We start from the raw sequence: 19,563 nt of genomic DNA on the forward strand, positions 1-19,563 counted from the left end.
TATTTGTAGTTTAGTATTCATACTTTTTTCTGCAAACAATTAACATTTTTCACGTTTTTGTACTTCCATTTGGGTTTCTACTGTTTCTACAAACAGCCAAGCGCTCAAAATAACCCCACTAAGTTGATTTTTGGCAGTAGATTAATGTTTTTGGTATCTGGAAAATGAGGCATTTCAAAAACCTCTGGAACGTAAAGTAAACATCAGAAGGCATTGCCCGTTACCTAGCAACCCCAGCAAAGTCCAGCCTGTTACCTAGCAACCCCAGCTGAGCTCCAGTACTTTTGGTTAGCTGCTGTATGAATTTGAAATGCTTTGTTGTTGGCTTACCATTTAAAACCACTTGCTGCTTTCTTGTTGAATGTGCAGGAGTCTCTACTTCTGCTTTTCGAAAATGTATGATTGTATAATTGTGCATCTGTTTGCAGCCATTTTCACACGCGAGTGTAAACGTTGAGTTGGAGTTGTGGCCAGCAGCAGCTTGCTTGGATTTAAAGTAACAAGAGGAACTGACCGGACTAAAATCCTATTATCTAAAAATGATTTTGTTCAAAACATGTAATGAAAATGTTTTAAATGGACGTATCCTAACCTGTTCATGGAAACATAATAGGTCACTTTTAAGTACTGACTGCCACTGGAACATTTTACACATTTAGGTTTATCCTATTTTGAGTTATCAAATTCTAAAAAAAAGAACAAATATAGAGAAAAAGTTAATAGCATTTTTGTTTGTGAAGCTATTTTAGGAGAAAATGTTAAACTCTGGTGATATGTTTGAGTTTAAAAGCAAAGAACAATGTTAGTAACAATATGTTGGTAATGATGAGGTTTGACTGAGTCTTCCTCTGGGGAACCCGAGTGGAGTCGCATCTGGACCATTGATTTTCAATGTACTCTTGTTCTTCTAATGGGCTGCCTGAGCAGAAGACGATCCGACCCCGGCTCAGAGTCGCACCATGAAATCCCCCCGATCCTTATTCACTCCTCTTTCTCTCCTGATTACTCCGAAACTTCATCCGTTTCGCCACAAATAAATTCACAACAGCAGCTTCTTGGTAAAGGTTGAGCACAACGGCTGCTTTTTGTCACGTCTGGGCTGCGTTTTCAAGGAGCCGGCACGTAAGTGGGGTCATGAAAGCCGCTCATGAATGAGTGATGGGTTCTGGAGGCAGTCTGTGCTGTAGACGCTGCTGACCTGCATGGATAAACACGTCCAAATGGTACTTGAAAGGGCAGGCAGTGCCAGAGATGTTTGCACAGCGTGAGCAAACATCCATGTTCGCCTAAATCCTTGATGTTTCAGACTCGACTGGTTGGTCAAGCTCTTTTCTCAACTCACTTTTCAGATAAATGTATATTTTTTGTAGCTGGTTGCTTATTTCAATGTAGGATTTGTGCATAAAGAACAAGATGGATTAAAATTATTCATTGCGGTTACAGCTCATTTTGCAAACATCTGCTTGTTTGGACTCATGTTTCTGGATTTCGGTCAAATTTCCTCTCTTGATTCAGCTGTGGAGACGCATTTAGCTCTTAAGATGCTAATTTCTCCTCCCGTAATTACCAACATGCCACTAATTGAGTCCTTTAAATAAGTGGACGAGGCGTTTGAGAGACATTTTGTCCTGAAAACAGCTGCCTAAAGCGAATGAAATCAAAACATTGAGCTAAAAAACAGTTTAAATCTCTGAGGGAATAAACTAAGCCGAGTGAAATTATCTCCTCTTATAAACTAAACGACGCTGATTATAGCAATTACACAGTGCTGTGGAAAACTACTTGCCCCTCTATAGTTTATTTTTTCTGTCTCATTTAATTTTTTACATGCTCAGGATTTTCTTCATGTCAGAAATGATTAAGTGCAAAAATCGGACCTTACTAATGATTTTAAATATAAATAAAATTACATTTTTTATCTGTTTTTTTCCAGATCTTGAATCTCAATTCCAATTTTTTCCTGTAGTCCTTTTTTGTTGTTGTTTTTTTGTGTGTGGTCGTTCCTTTTTTAGATCTACTTCTCTTGGCATTAAGTTCAAAACTATGTTCCTTTTTATTGCATAATTTTCTGCCAGAATCACGATTCTTCAGAAAAACACATGCATCCTCCCTCTTTTGTTTTTTTTTTATTAAACAAAATGGTGGTTCTTTAGATATTACAACACATTTCTTATAGTAGATATTTATCAAATATTATCAGTTGTTGTTTTTTTCCAAAAGGTCATGAAATATTTTCAGCTCTAAAGTTTATATTTATCTGTCAAAGTTTCAGAGTCCGATTATTAAAACAGTTATTAAAATCTTTTGAGCAAGATTTATATGGACGCAAGGTTTTTCAAACAAGAAATAAAGTTTAGGAATAAACTTTTCTAAAAGCAGAAACAAAAGAGTTTCACAAAAGGAGACAATTATCTCTAAAACTGCAGCTTTTGGTGCAGAAAACAACTGCAAAATGTAAAGATTTACTTATAAAGTTATTAAATTAACCAGGTAAAAGTGTAATTTGAATGCTGTTACATGATTATTTATAATTAGATTCTGGAAAGCGTTGTCATAATTAGCACCAGGCGATGTAAAGGTCACCTGTTATAATCTAATATGTGACCTTTTTCAAACCTCACATTGGAAAATTGGCTGATTATTGACTACAGCAGTGGAATTATGTCAATAGCGAGACTCAGTGTAGACCTTAAACATTCACTTGGTTATAAACAAAACATCAAATCAACGCAGCAGAAGATTTTCTGTAAGTTTTTCTAAAATGTAGCCGAGTCTGTAGGCAAATTCATAGAAGAAAACATATTTATGTATTTGTTTGCACATGATATCTACTCAATTTCTGTGATTTAAAGAGTAAAAAACACAATTTTCAGTGTTTCTCAAACTTTCTCAGGCTGAGATCCACTTAACACGTTTAACACTCACAGACCATCTAACATGAAATTTCACTCGCAATAACACAACATCTTAATACAAACCATCTAGAATGAAAATATTTATTAACTCACTTTCTGTTGTTTTCTTTGTTCATCCTGTTTAGAAAAGTGGTGGTGCTTTGTAAATGTGACTGGTCACGACGGAAATAAAAACCAAAGTTGTTTGTTACAACAACAACAATAATAATAATATTAAAACTTCACGGCTATTTGTAATTTAAAAGAAAAACAGACTTGAGTTGCGTTGGCAGAAACAAACATTTTCTTTCAGCCTGAAGAAAGCCAGATGTAAACAATAATTTTATTTTCGGTGTTACAGATGCAGCTAGTCAGCAGGGGGCGCAGCGCTGCTCAACGCTCTGCGATCAGGCTAGTTGCAGAACTTTTGTTTTTAGATCACTATTGCGATCGTAAATCTAAAAACAAAACATCTGCAACTCACCTTGAGAAACTGAAAAATAAATTCCTCCAATCATATAACTTACATGCGTCAAACTCAAGGTTCGGGGGCCAAATGTGGCCCGCCGTAGCTTTTTATGTGGCCCTCTGGACTCCAAATTACATGAATAAGTCCCACCAGTTTTTCAACAAATCTGCAAAACTCAAAGTTCATGTAAAAGTCACAAAAATCTACAAATTCCCACAATTCTTCTGACTTTTACTGCAAATCTTTCTCAGGAACATTGAGTTTAAGTGACTGCCTCCTCAGCCTTACTTAGTGCTAAGTTATGGTCTGTGATCGATAACAAAAAGTCACCTTTTACGTCACACATTAGCGCAAATATTTTAAAAATTCCTTTCAAATATTTCTAAAATAGAAATCTGTAATTTTGAATGCAACAAAAAAATTTAAAAATCACAAAATCCTGGTTGGACTGATCAGTGTGAAAAGATGCTCAGTATTGTTTAATTTTAAGAAACGCTTACTGAATGCTGAAACAAACAGCTGTTTATTGATATTTTAATGGTTTTATCAATATATTCTGGCACAACTGGCCCTTTAAGAACATTCAGATTTTTGATTTGGCCCAAAATGAAACTGAGTTCAGCACCCCTGATGTAAGTAGTAGTTGTTTTCTTTCCACCGGTATCTTCAGGTTTTGTTTTAAGTGAACCAGTATCAAGAAATTTATCCATTATGTGAAAGCTGCTTTATTTTTAAATAAATTGTATCGTAACTCACAGTTTGTTTCTTTAGTCTCAAATCACTTTTGTAAACATCTTGGTAGGAGTTTGTACATAGTCAATGCTGTTCTAAATCATAACCTTTCTAAGTGTTTAATTTCTCCACAGATCCAGCGAAGCTAAAATACTGCTGGAGCAATCAATTTCAGGAAAGCAGAAACTTTTTCCTTCTTATCGCAGCTCAGAAAGTCCGATTGCAGCCTCAGAACTGCAGGAGTTTTGGGATTACCAGAGAAAATGAGGTGAAAAAAGAAAGAGAGAGCGAGAGAGAGACGTGAAGATAGATACAAAGAAAGAGCAAGCTAAGCTAATCGGGTGGCAGAGTGCTGAGGGGACGCGGCGTGTCACCGCGGGTCTCCTGACCTTGACTCGTTGGAAACACAGAAACCGAAAGGAGCTGCAGAGAGGCTGGCAGCAGGAGAATATTAGAAGGAATGGATCAAATTAAACAGGAAACTGCAGAGAGAAGCAGATCCAGACACATAAACCGCGTTATGGCTCTCAGGTCAGCTCAGATTTTAAAGTGTCGTTTCCTTTTATGTATATTTGAAGAGTAGCAGCTCCTACAGGAAAAACTGCTGCGTCATCGCAAGTCCTCCAGGTTTAATGGCGCAACAAACAGACTTCTGCTGATTTGAGTTGCTTTGAATTAATAAGAAAAACAAAAACAAAGATTCAGTAAAAATATGAAAACACATTTAATCCCATTCAGGTTAAGAGTCACTGGGCTGCTGTAGACTGACTCTGACGTCACTTAAAAACATATTCATAGCAAATTTTTACATTTTAAGGCATTAATATGGCAAACATCTATGCATTTTATTGGGATTTTTCATCACAAGCACAAAAAATGCTTAATACTCAAGTAAATGGAACAAAATGAATGTTTTATATTTTTTTAACAAACAAAAATCTGAAGATTGTGTTCAGTGCTTTTTAGTAAATAGTTTAATTTCCTTTATTTCTTTAGATATTTTGCTCTCAAAGCAGCTCAAACTCAGTCAGAGAGTCTGTATCATCTATTTTACAGTTTTGCCACAGATTCTCAATTGAATTTAGATCTGGGCTTTGACTAGGCCGTTCTGATACATGAACCAAATGATTAATTGCAGCTGAAGCTGTATATTCCTGACGCCTGCATGCATGTTTCTCTTTTATTAAACATACTTCTTGTTTTATTTAAAATTTGTGGTAAAAAGAAACAAATCCAGACACAGGAAGCGGTGATCCATGTTCCACTGTGGCTGCAAATCGTTGACAAAAACGGCTGAACAACAAAAAACTGTCAATGTGTCTTAAAAATACAGTTTTACGAGAATCCTTTTAGGTCTTGCATCAGAAATAATTCACATATTTAAATAAAACTACTTTGTTCATTTAAAATTTTGCATCTTTACTGCATTATTGAGCAGATAAAAATAAAAAACAGTCAGAAGAAATTTATTGTTCCAATTTATTTCTTAAGAATGAATTTTTGTAGCGTCGCTTTTCTATTGTATAGTTTTATTCCTCGGATCTCGCTGGACAAATCCTTTTCTGTCCTACCATAATAAATGTAATTTGAATATTAAGGTAGTGCAAAAACAAACAATAAGGAATAAATGTCAAATTTAGTGAGATTATGGCAATTTTTTGTATTTGATTTTAACAATAAAACTGAATAAAGTGTGTGAGCTTCGCCTTCAAACGGCTGAATAACAACCATCGAATGATTTTTACCTAACCTACGTTCACAGCGGCTTCAAAAACCCACGTTCTGCTAAACTCATCACAAACATTGATGTTTTTAAATTTAACATTTTTTAAAAACTGGTTATTTCTGAGGGTTTTCTGCATGATTTTGATCCAAATCACATGATAAAATATTCATAAATGTTTGAAAATACTGAGTTTTATACTGAAAAAGTGGAGCAGTACAAACTATCAACAGTTATTTAAGATTAAAGGATTTTATTCCTCAGATAATTTTTTTTACAGTGTCAGGTTGTGCTTTTGCAGTAATAGATTAATTTATTTTAAGTATAAAGGGTTCCAGGTAGAAAATGCGAGTAAATTTACATCATTCAGATGAATTATTTTACAACAATCTTTGTGTTCTTTTCATGTAAAGCAAATTTTTCTTGCACCAACGTTACCTCGCAGGTAAACTGCCTTTTAGATTAAACTCTTCTTGTACTGAACAATAACAGAAACATTACAGATCCAGCGTCTCGCTTTCCTTACGTTACATAAAGGGAACAACAGATGTAGTAAAATGTAATAAAGACTCAAGTTAAGAAATTTTTTTTCTAAATATTATCTCAAAAAGCAGTATTGAGGTCTAACTACAGTCCTGCTTAAAGCAACACTTTTTGTTTTTATTAAAGAAATAAGTCATAATGCGGAAGAGCTTCAATGCAGAACTCGGTTTAATTCGCTGTCCATGAAATTGGAAGAAATAAATGGTGAATGTTGCAGCTGTTTCGTTTCTTTTGACCTTTTCCAGCATCTTCAGAGCAAATTGACCTTTTGGGTCGGAGGAAAACCTCTGCGCTTTTTGGAGTGCTGAACTTTCTTCTCTGGTCTCTTTGCTTGTTATTCTAACTGAAGGAATTGAGTAAAATCAGAAATGCATGGAAATGTAAATGTTAAAGGTGACCTATTGTGCTTCCCTGATCAAGAAAACATAAAGTATTTTCAGAATGAGCCGTTTTAAGGCGTCTTGTCACTTTAAATCCAAATGAGCTGCTGCTGGCCCCCTAACTCAAAGCAAGTCAAGTTTATTTGTGTCACACATTTCAGCAGCAGAGCGGTTCAAGGTGCTTTACATAATAAAAACAGAAAATTACAAAGTTACAAAGAAAACACTATAGAGTAAATAAATGAACAGACATTATTTTTTGATGAGTGCCAACGTCAAAGTGGCTGCAAACAAATGCGTAATTTTAAAAATCGTACATGTTTGAAAAGCAGAAGTGGAGCCTCCCACACAACCAACAAGAATGCAGCAAGTGCTCTCGGGCTGATAATTCAACAACAAAACATTTGTCTTTTCCAGCAGCCATTGTACAGCTCAAACAGCCTTCTAAAATCCCTTCTAGAACGAACGTATCTCCGGCGATCCAACCAAATTTGCAGTACAGTAATTCCTCAACACTTGGCGCTATCTGAAAAATTCCAACGGTTTCTGAAAGAGGAGACATTGCACTTTCCAGCCAATATCGGGTTATTACAGTAGTTTCACTTCCACCGTAGCAGGGAGTGAAATTAATCCGAGGGACGCTCTTTTAATATACGGTAAATTGCAAAAATAACTTGCTAGATATGGAAAGTTCCAGTTGTTATGGATAAATGGGCAAAAATATTGACTCACAGGACATTTAAAGAACTTTGTACAATTAAAATAAGCAAAAAAATCCAGGCAGACATTGAAGGTTTTGTGAGATCTAGCAGAGGACATCTGTTTTGTCGGGAAGCTGGAAAAATGGAGTTTGGTTTAATGGCAGCAAGTTTGAACCCACTCGTGGTCGGATGTAATGGAGGACGGCGTGAGACGGAGCAGACAGCGGGCGGTGAAAGGAGATGAAGAATGGAGGCGACAGGGGGCCAAGCGTTTGGTCACACAGGCAGCGGCTGATTAATTAAATCCTGGGTTTGTGTGTGCAGCTCAGCGGCTCGTCTGGCACTTCGCCTAACGCCGTCTCATTTCTCTGAGACACAACGCAGCCTTCCTCGTTCGCTGTTTTAATAATAATGTGTCTTCCTCTGACCTCCACAGCCTCACACCGACATCTTAATATGGTAACGAATCCTTCGCTACTTTGACATAACATCCAGTACTTGAATCCAGTTTTCAGATTTTACCAACTCATCTCACTGATTTGGAATATTGTTTTATTTGCTTATTCAAGTGTTAATTTGAATAAGAATAAAAACTGACACCAGTTCAGTAAAGTTACCAAACAAGTTTTCCCCACTGTTGGAAGAAATAGTTACTTTCTGGAAGCAGATTTTCACAGATTATTTGGAAAATACTTTATATTTAACTGGAAACAGCTTATGTTTTGGTTCATACAACCAACTGCTGTAAATATTGAAACTAAATATTTGTTTGGAAAATGCAAGAAAAGCAATTAAACTTGAAGTGCAGATGAAACCTGAGTGAAGCTGCCTCCCCCAGTTTTGTTTGATCCTTAAAATCAGACACAATTGATGTCAAACATTTGTGCAGCAACATTTCTGTTTGTGCCGCTATAATTTTAAAGATATTAAGAAATGTTTCCAGAGGTCATGAAAGGTCAACCAGCACCCACAACCTTCTTTAAATCAGATAAAATTGGTGTCAATCAACTCGACTACATTGGCTGCTGGTTTGTGCAGCAAATGTTTTTTTGTTTGTGCTGCATCGACTTTTAAGATATTAATGACATTTTAATTTGATTTTGTAAAAGTGGGGGAGCCTGGTTGACCTTTACACTTTCATTAATATCTTCAAAACCAAAGCAGCACAGACATAGTCGAGTTGATTGACACCAATTTTGCCTGATTTGAAGAAGGCAGAGGTCCGGTTGACCTTTCATGACCTCTGGAAGGTGGGAGGGCCTCGTCGTCACTCGATGAAAGATGAGACCATAGAAATCCAAAGTGCTGCATCTGGAAGATATGAAAAATTTCCCTTTGACAACCTTCTTTTGTTTAGGTTTTCTTTTCTCTTTCTGTGAGAATTAAAAATAAAAAATATTCAGCAGAGAGATTGAAAACAGAGAAGGAATTTCAGTCTAGATCCAAACAACTCAAGGCATCCAAAACATAATTTGTTCCACTTTGTTCGATGCTAATGACTCCTGACTTTAATGGACTTTAATTTCATTTCATTTATCTGGAAGGGACAAGGCACATCAGTTAACATTTTTGTAAATGTGCCACAAATAGACAAAATGCTACTTTTTCTCTGGACAATTAGTAATTTCTCTTGCTAAAGCAAAAAAAAATTATACAAATAAGGTTAATATGACTTAACACATTTGGTCAATACAAATGGAAAATACAAAAGAAGGAAACTACAACACAATTATTATAAAAGTTATAAGAGGTAACTCAAACTAAATTAGTTTTGTATGTTCTTTATACTTTTGTTGAACTTTTTTGTTGTTGTTTCAATAATATTAAGAAAAATTACAAGAAAAAAACACAAACAAATTGAGATTCTCAGATTCGTAATACAGGTAGGTAATGTGAAAGTTGAGTGGAAGGAAAAACAGTGGCAGAAAAGAGTGCACAATGAACGGAGATAAACACAGAGGATAACTAATAAAAACTAAGCTGAAACCAAACAATAATTAGCTAATAAAAACGAGCAAGCGCACTTTTAAAACTAATTAAAACTAACTGAACGAAAGAAATTAGCAAAAATAAATGCTTTTGAATATCTGAAGTAAATTAATTTTTCAATTGTATTTTAATTTACAGATATGCCCCTAAATGTGTTTCAAATTTCATCTTCAAACAGCAGATCTTGTTTGAAATGCTGGATTAGTTTCTGACTTTCATCCGCAGAGAGACGGACAATGAACGGCGAACTCACGCCGCCATCCTGAAAGCTTCACTACGTCAGCCACGTTTAACGCATGCCTGCACATTCCCGTACACACACATCAGCAAAACTGGCTCCAAATGCCTGAAACTCAGCAGTAAACTGCCTGAAAAGTGACAAAACAGGAGCAGAACAATCAAGTTTCAAAGATTTGTTAGCAATACTGCATTTCTTCAGCCTTTAAAACAAGAATTTAAGAATTTACAAGGAATATTTACGCAAATCAGGTTCATTTTGATGAATCTCGTCATCTTCAGGTGTAAGCTGAGTCAAATCAGACCCAGATTTGCCGAACCAAAGCTGTGCTCCAGCTACGCCACCAACAGGAAGGAGAAAATAAATAATGAATGATGTACTTGAAACAGAAACCCTCGACAGCAAACAGATAGCTGTTTTTGAAGGGATGGCGCAGCCCATTGTGTAAACACAAACCCAGCGATTGGAGCCAAAGCAGCGACCGCAGACTCTCTGATAGCAACCTTGTTAAATATATAATTAGCTGCCTCTTATTTCCCACAGGTCTGGTTACCATTGGCCAGGTGAGTCGTTGGTATTGGCAGAAATACAGACTCCAGAAAGGCTTAAACCGCTTCCTTTAGTCGCAAGAAGCCACAATTTAATATGGCTTTAGAGATTCATGACGGTCAGTGGCCAAAACTGATGAGTTGAAAGTAATCAGGAGTCGGTTTTCAATTAAAAACACTGTTTTAATTGTTAGCTCCTTTCATTTTAGCCGCTCAGCAATACATTAAACATGTGGTATTTTAATAAAACCAATATATGGTAGGTCTGAAAAAAGTTCTCAGATGTTTGCCTTAACAAAAAGCAAAACACTGCAGTTTATTAACTCTATATTTGAATGTTTTTCTATTTTATTGCTCTCAAAAAAAGTTTTTTTTTTTTAAAAACTCTCTCTGTATGAATGTGAGTCAGTTTAACACTTTAAATCCAAACAAGCAGCCATTTTACAGCACATAAGACCAGCTGACCAAACGTGCTGGAACTCAGTTCTGGTTGCTAGGTGACGGGCGGAATTCCGCTGGGGTTGCTAGGTAACGGGCTGGGCTTGGTGATGTTGCATTCAGGAGGGGTTTTGAGTTTGAGTTTGACTTTATTGACCGTAGTGTAATAAAATAAAATAAATTTAAAACAAAAGCAAAGAGATATTCCAAACACCTAGAAACTTATTACCAAAATAAGCAGGTGGGTGTTTGTTTTTGGAAGCAGTTGAGACCCAAATGGAAGCACTAAAACCTGCAAAATGTGAATTTTGTGTAATAAATCCCCTTTAAGTGTCCAAGCTGTCAACGGTTTCTGGCCTCCCTTGATATGAGGAAGTTTGTTTTGTTTTTTTGCCATACAGATTTAGACACAGACATATATTTAGATCGAGCAGAGGCTGACGGGAGCATTTAAAATGTAGAAGAGGAGCATTCCTGGTGATATTAAACCCGACCCAACAGGCTGTTCATCAGGTTTGATCACATTCCCAGCACTATGGTACGGTGCCACATGCTGAAAGAGGAGCTTCATTCTTAACTAAAGAGGAGAAAATTACTGTTTAAGCGTCCTACTGCAGTAATTGTTATTCACAAAACAACTCGGTGAGGAAAGAGGTGTGTTTGAACGAGGCAGCAGTTTCAGAAGGCGTTTTTTATGAAACATGGTGGCCTCACCCACAGCAGCTGCAGCTCTTAATCTCCAGCTTGTTTAGCTGGTCTGATGGGCGGCGGTTGCTGCACCGATGTGCATTAAAGCTCCTCTCGGCGCTGCATGTGAAGTTTTGTTCGAGTGTTGCCACATAAACGTGAAGGAAAGTGAAAGAGGTTTAAAAGTGCAAGAGAGAAAAAAAACTCGTTTATATCTACAGAGTAAAAATATCCAAGTCTGAAAGTCTGACTCATGTTGCCGTTGAAAAACATTTATAGCATTTATAACCCTTGATGTTATAAACATCAAAGCATTTTATTTAGATATTATGTGACTCAATATCTGCAGGCAAAAAATATATATTTTTCATCTTTCTGTTGCATGAGTTTCTTTCTCTTTCATCAAATCAATTGTTAATGATTTTGATTTTGAACTCTGTTAAGTGAACATAAACTCAAAATAGATGAAGGAGAGTTTTATATCATAAAAACGAGGTTTTTACAGCATTTTGACAAATTGAGGCAGGAGTTTTGTTGAAGTGTGGTGGATATTCTTATTGTAAAAGTTGAATTTTAATTGATCTAAAACCCCAATATTGAAATACAACTCTGGTTCTTTAGTTTATACAGTAATTATATTTTAACCTTGGTAACTATTTGAACAGTTTGAGAGAAATATATTAGAAACAAGGCCAACATTTCTTCTGGTTGTAAAGTGGAAGGAAAAAGAAACATTGTTATCAAATAAGTTTGTATATAAAACTCTTAAAAGTGTGGTGTGTGTTTGTTTAACTGTATGTACTTTGATAAATACAACTAAATACCTTAAAAAGTAAACTATACTCTCACTTGAGTCCATCTGTTTTTAATTTAATCACAGCATCTGCAACTGTTCTGTGACAGCATTAGAGATTATTAAACATCAGTATGAAAAAATAAATAAATTAAAATGTAAAACAATGACTTTTTAAAAGAAATTAAAAATCAAAATGATCATAAAAAAATTAAGATAATAAATTAATTTGAAAAAAGTCAAAGTTACCCTGAAAAGACACATGATGCAAGTCGCATCAATGACTTAGAACAGAGGTGTCCAAAGCGTGGCACGAGGGCCGTTTGTGGCCCTTGAAATGATCTTATTCGGCCCCTGAGCATAAGTCAAGAATGGTAAAACCAAATAGAAAACAATAGATAATCCCCCCCAAACCCTAACATTTTTTAATTTTCTGTTTTTCTTTTAATAAGGAAACAATTCAAAGTCGTTTTTATGTTTTAGATCTTTAATGATTTATAGATTTCATTAAAAAAGTTTGTTTATTAATGTATGACAGAGTATTAAGGCCACGCTAAAAAAATAAAATAATAAAATTACGAGTATAAAGTCATAAAATTACAAGAGGGAAGCTGTGCGATAATAAAATCAGAATAAAAATAAAGTTAATATTACGACTTTACATAATGAGTTTATTCTTGAAATATTACAACTTTATTCTCTTACAAGTTTATTCTCTTAATGTTATTATTTTTCTCCTTAGTACTCTGTCCAAATGTTGAACAGGTAAAAATAAAACATAAAAAAAGACAGAAAAATCACTTTCATTTTTTATTCAATTTGTTCACCGATGCTTAGACCTAAAAGTAATTGAGCCTTGCATCTGCAAGTGCAGGCCACACTTTTCAGATTTTTATATGTAAAAAATGTTAAAACATTTTTGCCATTATTTTTCTTCCACTTCACAATTTTGTGCTACTTTGTCCTGAATCACATAAAATCCCAGTTGAAGTTCGTGGATGTAGCCTGATGAAATGAAGCTCACTGGGTGCGAACATTTTCCAGCTCAGTGTGATTGCAAGCATAAAATAAACATCAGTTTATTCATGTTGAGTAAAAGCTCAACATGAAGACATCAACACTTTGCATGTCAGTAGAACGAGCCTGTGAAACTGGCTCTGTCACGTGCTGATGACAGTTCATAATTAATGACACATAAATATGTGACGGCAGTGTGAAAACGGTACATGAATAAATGCTCGGCAGAAAGCCGTGAAACGCTCAGGAAATGTCTTTTTGAGGCGGCAGCTTTTGTCGTGAATCCTACCTGAAGTGTCCCACATGTTCAGCTCAATCCTCTGCTTGTCGATTTCGAAACTGGCTGTGTAGTTCTCAAACACGGTGGGAACGTAGTTCTGCAACGAGACGGCATGAGGTCAGAGAAATTTGGGCAGGTTTTTCCTTCCGTAGCGCAGTCAGATTTATATTTCTAACATAAATTGCCGTGTTGCAGAGAAAAACCAGCGCTGAATGTCAAGAGGAATTAGATGGAAAATAAAGCATTTCACAGCTTTGACTGTTTATGTCCATTAGCTTTGATTATGTAAATAAAGATACAAACTTATAGAAAATAAATCAATTTCTAGCTTCTAAATTGATACCAATTTATTTAGAGATTCCATTTAGTTGTGATTTAAAACACACACACACAATTGGGCAATTATAAAATCGATTTTCTTTAAATTGAATTCTTTTTAAAGGTACGTAAGAGGGAAATCCCCGCCAATCGTGCTTTTGAGAGTGTTTGGGTTGATGACGTCACAAGAGGCACATGCCAATGAAGGTGAATAAGAAATTTTGGACAAATTTTGAAATAGATTTCAGCCACATTTGAATAAAGATAAGTTCAACTTTATATATTTTAGGCAGAGGTTGACTTATTTATTAATTTATTACGTATTTATCGATTTTACATGGATTACACTTCACTATGCTTAATTATTTGGACGGTATTTACCTCCAAGCAACAAATTCTTATATTTTAAACTATGTTAAAAGTAAAATCATTACTTTAATTGTTTGTTTAGCAATTTTATTACAATCTTAATCAACATAGAAGCCTTTAAAGTTTTGTTGAGTAGGAAGACCTGATGAAGTGACATTAACTGTTACCAGGAGACTGATTCATTTATTGAGCTTTCTTCCTTTTTTAAAAAAGAATAAGTATAAAAAGTAAAATGATCACAAAAATTTGTTTAAGTATTATCTGTTATGGGTATTTGAACTAAACTAGAGATTGCATCTTAAAAATGTCCGTTCCAATCACATGCAGGTTTAAATAAACGTATATCAAAATCAATTTTTATTACGTCATAACTTTAACACTGACAGCTAATAAACAAAAGCTGACTTTTCAAGTTTTATGCCAAAACAGTAAATAAATTAAACCGTCTCAGCGCCGTTTTATGAGGCTGATGAAATATCCACGGATGCGTTTTGTTTTCTGAAAATAATAAATGTGTTTTTACCTCTGAATACGAGTCTTTGGCAAAAACGTGGAGGAGAGCCGTCTTCCCACACTGAGAGTCCCCGACCACCACGATCTTACAGCGAAGTAAAGCCTTGCTCTCCATCACTGGATGGTTCTGCTTGTCATTTAGATCCCTGTCTGCGGGTCGCGGAGCAGAGGTTCTGGTGGTTCCGGAGGATTCCTCCTGAGAAATGAACAGTTCAGTCCCACACGGTCCCTGTCGGGTTCGGCGGCACCATACTCCGCGCTGCGCTGCGCTGCGCTGCTCTGCTCCAACAGGCGAGGAGTTCTGGGATCGTACCTGGACGTAAAGGTGACGCACATAAAGATCTGCTTCCGTTTCAGCTCTATCGCAATAAAAGCCCAAAACGTTTCTGCAATAGTTTGAAATTACCTTCAAAGATTAAATGTATCCATCTGCAAATTAAATGTAAGTATTTTTTAAATTGAATTGAATCTAAGTTAAACACTAAAATAATTAGGTTTTGACATTTTGACTACACTGTAAAAAATCATTTTATGACTCAACTTGACTCAATCTAGTTTCTTTGTTTTGACTCAGTTAAGTCCTATCAACTTAAATTAAGTTCAAAACACTTGATTGCTGCAACTTTAATTAAGTTGACTTAACTGTCTTTAGCAATTAGCTCAAAACTATTAGATTTTTTTTTTACTTATTCAAGTTTTTACATTATTACATCGAGTTCACTTAACTTAACATTTTATGGGTTTTTCCTTTTACTTTTTAACTAATTTCTATGTTAAGTTAGCTTTGTATGGTTTATTTTTTATATATATAAATTGTTAAATGAGAAACACAAAGTTTTACAGACAATATTTTTATTCAAGAAAATTTTAAAAATTCATACATAGAAATTTTGTTAATTTCCACCATAAAAAAAAACCAAAAACAGAAACAAAATTATTAAAAAAGAAAAAACCTTAAAGGACAGCTTATACATTTCAAGCTAAAACATTCTGTTTCGTTTTCTTTGAAAAGAGTGAATATTAGTTTATTGTACATCTGAGAGATTGTTTCATAAATAAGGAAAGAAAAAGCAAATAGAAACAGAAGCTCCAGTGGCTGGTCCTGTTTATACACAAATTAGTGTGAGCAGTGCAGTACAGCTAGCTGTGAGGAGAAGGTAGAAAAACATTTCGGTTAAACAAAAGTCTGCAAAGCAGTACAAAGTGCATGAAAAAACATAAAGCATCACATTGTCATTATATTTGATTGTTCTTTCTGTTCTTCTCCCTTTTAAGTATGTCTAATATTAAACAGATTGTTAAATTTCTTTGCAATTAAAAGAAATTGTAAAAAGAAAAAAAACTAGATGAGACAACAAAAATGTAATTTAATTTGAAGGCTGAGTTTCAGCACTTCCTCTTCTTCTCTGGCTAATTATAGTTCACTTGATGCGTTTCCACGCTTTCCATCAGTTTACACAACTATTCTGTTTGCAAGTTTAACTGAATAAATGGGAAAAAATAAATGGAATAAATAAAGAAGTTAAAAACTAAATATTCTCGCACATATAATTGAAAATAAGAATGGGGCATTAAAGCGATACTTTTAATCTGGTGAATCTGGTTGATTAAATTGCACAAAATGCAGATTGTTGACATTTTTGTGTAATGACAGGATGTAATTTAGCTGCTCTGTGAAATACTGTGAGCTTTTTGTCACTGATAATGTCAGATTTTTTTTTACTCAGGAAATCTCTTCTGTTGATTAGTTTTTAGCGCCATCTTCTGGCTAAAAAAGGAAAAAGTACAAATCAGCAGCAACTGATTTTTAGGTGACATATAAAGACACACACCATTTTGTTTATAGTTTTAAATCTTAGTATTATGGAAAAAATGCACCTGGAGAGTCATTTTTTTCTATTTATAGTTGGAGTTTTGTTGCTAATTGCACCACATAACTTAATAATATGATTAAAAACCTAAATATCAGGTCAGTGTTTAAAAAAAAAACTAATTTTACATTTTTTACATTTTTAAAAAATGTTTTACATCATGTTATAATGTAATCCCCTCATCAAAACCAAACCTGGAGTGTTGCCGTAATTCTTCATGCATGTTTGAGAAATCCTTTCATCTCCATGGCAACCATGCAGATGTGCAAACTGGTCCTAGACCCGCCTTCGAGACGCAGCTCCTCCTTGTAGCTGCAGTTTCCAAGCTTCTGAGCTTCCACACCCCACTCACCCACTCAGCTCCTTCAGACTAGCCAGCAGAAATTAGCAAACGCTTGGTGGAACTGATCTGATGAGCTTATTATACAATCTACTTCTTAGCTCAGCGCTGGTAAAAACGTTGTTAAAGGGTTAATAGAGGAGCCATGTTGTGATGACTTCCTGAAAGAGCAGGAGTTTCTTAAAGAGACAGAGGGCCAAATTCAAGGCCTTAAAATACAACTTCAAATTTCTTTTAAATCATATTTGATATGTGCAGCATTTTTTACAACAACTGAAGGTAACATATTACTTTATTGTGAATGGAAAAAACATACTACTGTCTCTTTAATACAGTTGTCAAACTCAAGGTCCAGGGGCCAAATGTGGCCCGTCGTAGCTTTTTATGTTTTATGCTTTTAGACTCCAAATTACATGAATAAGTCCCTTCAGTTTTACAACAAATCTGCAAAACTCACTCAAAGTTCACACAAAATCAACAAATCCCCAAATTTTTTTCAGATTTTTACTGCAAATTTTTCTCAAAATTGGCGAAAAACATTGGGTTTAATTGCCTGCTGCTTCAACCTTACCTGATGTCAAGTTATAGTCCGTGATCGATACGGCGATTAATGAAAAGTTACATTTAACATCATACATTAGCACAAATCTAAAAAGAATTTGTACAAATATTTCTAAATTAACTCCACAAAATCTGTGATTTTAATTGCAAAAATAAAACACAAAACACAAACACAATCACAAAATCCTGGTGAAAAGATGAACAATATTATTTAATTTTAAGAAACAAATAGCTTTTTATTGACATTTTTAACAGTTTAATTGGTTTCTCAATACATTCTGGCACAACCGGCCCTTTAAGACAATTCAGATTTTTGATATGGCTTTAATAGATGTTCATGCCTCCCTATTACTCCTTTTCTGATACCGCCCTGGGCGACTGCCCATTTGTTTCACATCTAAAACTACCGTCTGAAAAAAGCAGACGATGAAGATGTATTTTTATTTTTCAGTACCTCAGTGAGTCTTCAAAGCATCTAAATAAACAGAAGAGTGACTTCCTGAGAGGAAAGTTTAGTTAGTTTACAGCAACGCAATTTAACAGGGGTGTGCAAACTTTTCAGAGCAAATTTAAATGGAAAAGTCAGACCACTGGATCGGTAATACTTCTCTAACAACTCCATCTGAACTTTTTTACAAAATAAGAAATTGTGGTGTGGAAATTTCAGAGACTCAAACCCGCTAAAAATAACAAAAAGAAAAAATCAGCTCTGTGTTTGTCACCACTTCCTGTCAGCCTCATTCAGTCAGCAGTAAGAAATGTAACAGCAGCAGCTCTGCATGCAGGATGCAAGCGTGTGTGTGTGTGTGTGTGTGTGTGTACAAAAATCTGTGGGTTTGTTTTATAGTTCAGCTAGTCAGAGCAAGAAGTCTAAGTTCACTGTTTAACAGCTGTTCCACAGAGACAACAAAATAATGCAAAAATGCACTAAAAATTGCTTTAATTAGTGATAAACAACTAGAAAACACATTTAGTCCAAACTGCTTTATTTCTCAATGAATGTAAGTGAGAAATTATACTTCTTTCAGCTGTAAACTGGAGAAAATCCAGTCTTTCCTCAACGGGATTCCAGTGTCCGGGTTTTTTGTCTCTCCGCCTCACATCGCTGAAGTTTTTTATGCCAACATAACAGATCTGCCAGTTTTTCAAACCTCCGTCAAGTTAGTCAGAGACAGGAAGAACAACACCGGAAGTCAAGTTCACCTATCACAATAAAATATTTCTTTTTTTTTTTTTTTCCTACCGTGATAATTTATCCATATTTGAAACTTGACATTTCAAATCTGACACTAAACAAGTAAATCACGCTAATAAAAGGAAACCTGCTTTCATATTTCGTACTGATTTATGTATTTATGTTTTTGAATTTTGTTTAAAAATATGTACATGAGGGGCAGTGGTTTAAATATGTTTTTAAACAACTTGATATTCACTTATATGACAACATTAAGCATTAAATAATAACATTAAATAATAAGCATTTGGAGAGAATTTAAATTCAATTAATTTAATAATACAAAATAGATATGAAAGTTTTTTTTTCCCAATGCAATTTTATTTTTAAAAAGACATAACTTGATCTAGATTCTAATTACTTAATCTAAAATTAAACCCACATCCATCTTAACCAGTCTTCAAAGGTCTTCAAAGGCAATAGCCCAGGTCTAAAATTTTTCCGGGGGCGCCCAGAAATATTGTTTTTTAATTTATTTTTTTTAATGAATGCATGTTTTGCATACACTATTGTTTATATAAGAGTCAATACCATGCGAGTTGTAATAATATTTGGGTATTTTTAAAAATATGAACGGTACTCGAGAACTTGAAAAATATAAATTAAAGCAATTTATTTTGGGGACAACAAGGAGTTACTGGCCAAAGGATTTATTAATCCTACCATCATCAGTTCATACCTAACTATGTGTAAAACTACCTACTAATGTACTTTAATTTACAAAAGCAGCCTATTTTTTTCTAGTAAATCCGACCCTGATTATTATTATTATTATAAATGTATTTATATATTGTTAACAACAGTCCTTAAAATATGTTTTTTGTTGTGCTGCTTGCCTAAACGATCCAGCTGCCCTTTATGAGTTTTATTGTGAAATTACCCACCGGAAATCCTGTGGCTATTGTGTCACGCCTCATTTTAACCA

General features: G+C 34.9%; 1 protein-coding gene across 1 annotated transcript in view; it reads right to left on the reverse strand.

Moving 5' to 3' along the window:
- Positions 1–14,916, reverse strand: part of LOC114152259 (rho-related GTP-binding protein RhoN) — a 34,925-nt gene extending 20,009 nt beyond the window's left edge. The window contains exons 1-2 of the mRNA XM_028030086.1: positions 14,643–14,916; positions 13,442–13,529 (exon numbers count right to left, since the gene is read on the reverse strand). Of these exons, the coding sequence (XP_027885887.1) occupies positions 13,442–13,529; positions 14,643–14,747 (193 nt within the window). The 5' untranslated portion in view covers positions 14,748–14,916. The remainder of the gene's footprint in view (positions 1–13,441; positions 13,530–14,642) is intronic.
- Positions 14,917–19,563: the final 4,647 nt, after the last annotated feature.

This window comes from Xiphophorus couchianus, chromosome 10 (assembly GCF_001444195.1).
Source record: "Xiphophorus couchianus chromosome 10, X_couchianus-1.0, whole genome shotgun sequence".
In the NCBI taxonomy this organism is placed as follows: domain Eukaryota; kingdom Metazoa; phylum Chordata; class Actinopteri; order Cyprinodontiformes; family Poeciliidae; genus Xiphophorus; species Xiphophorus couchianus.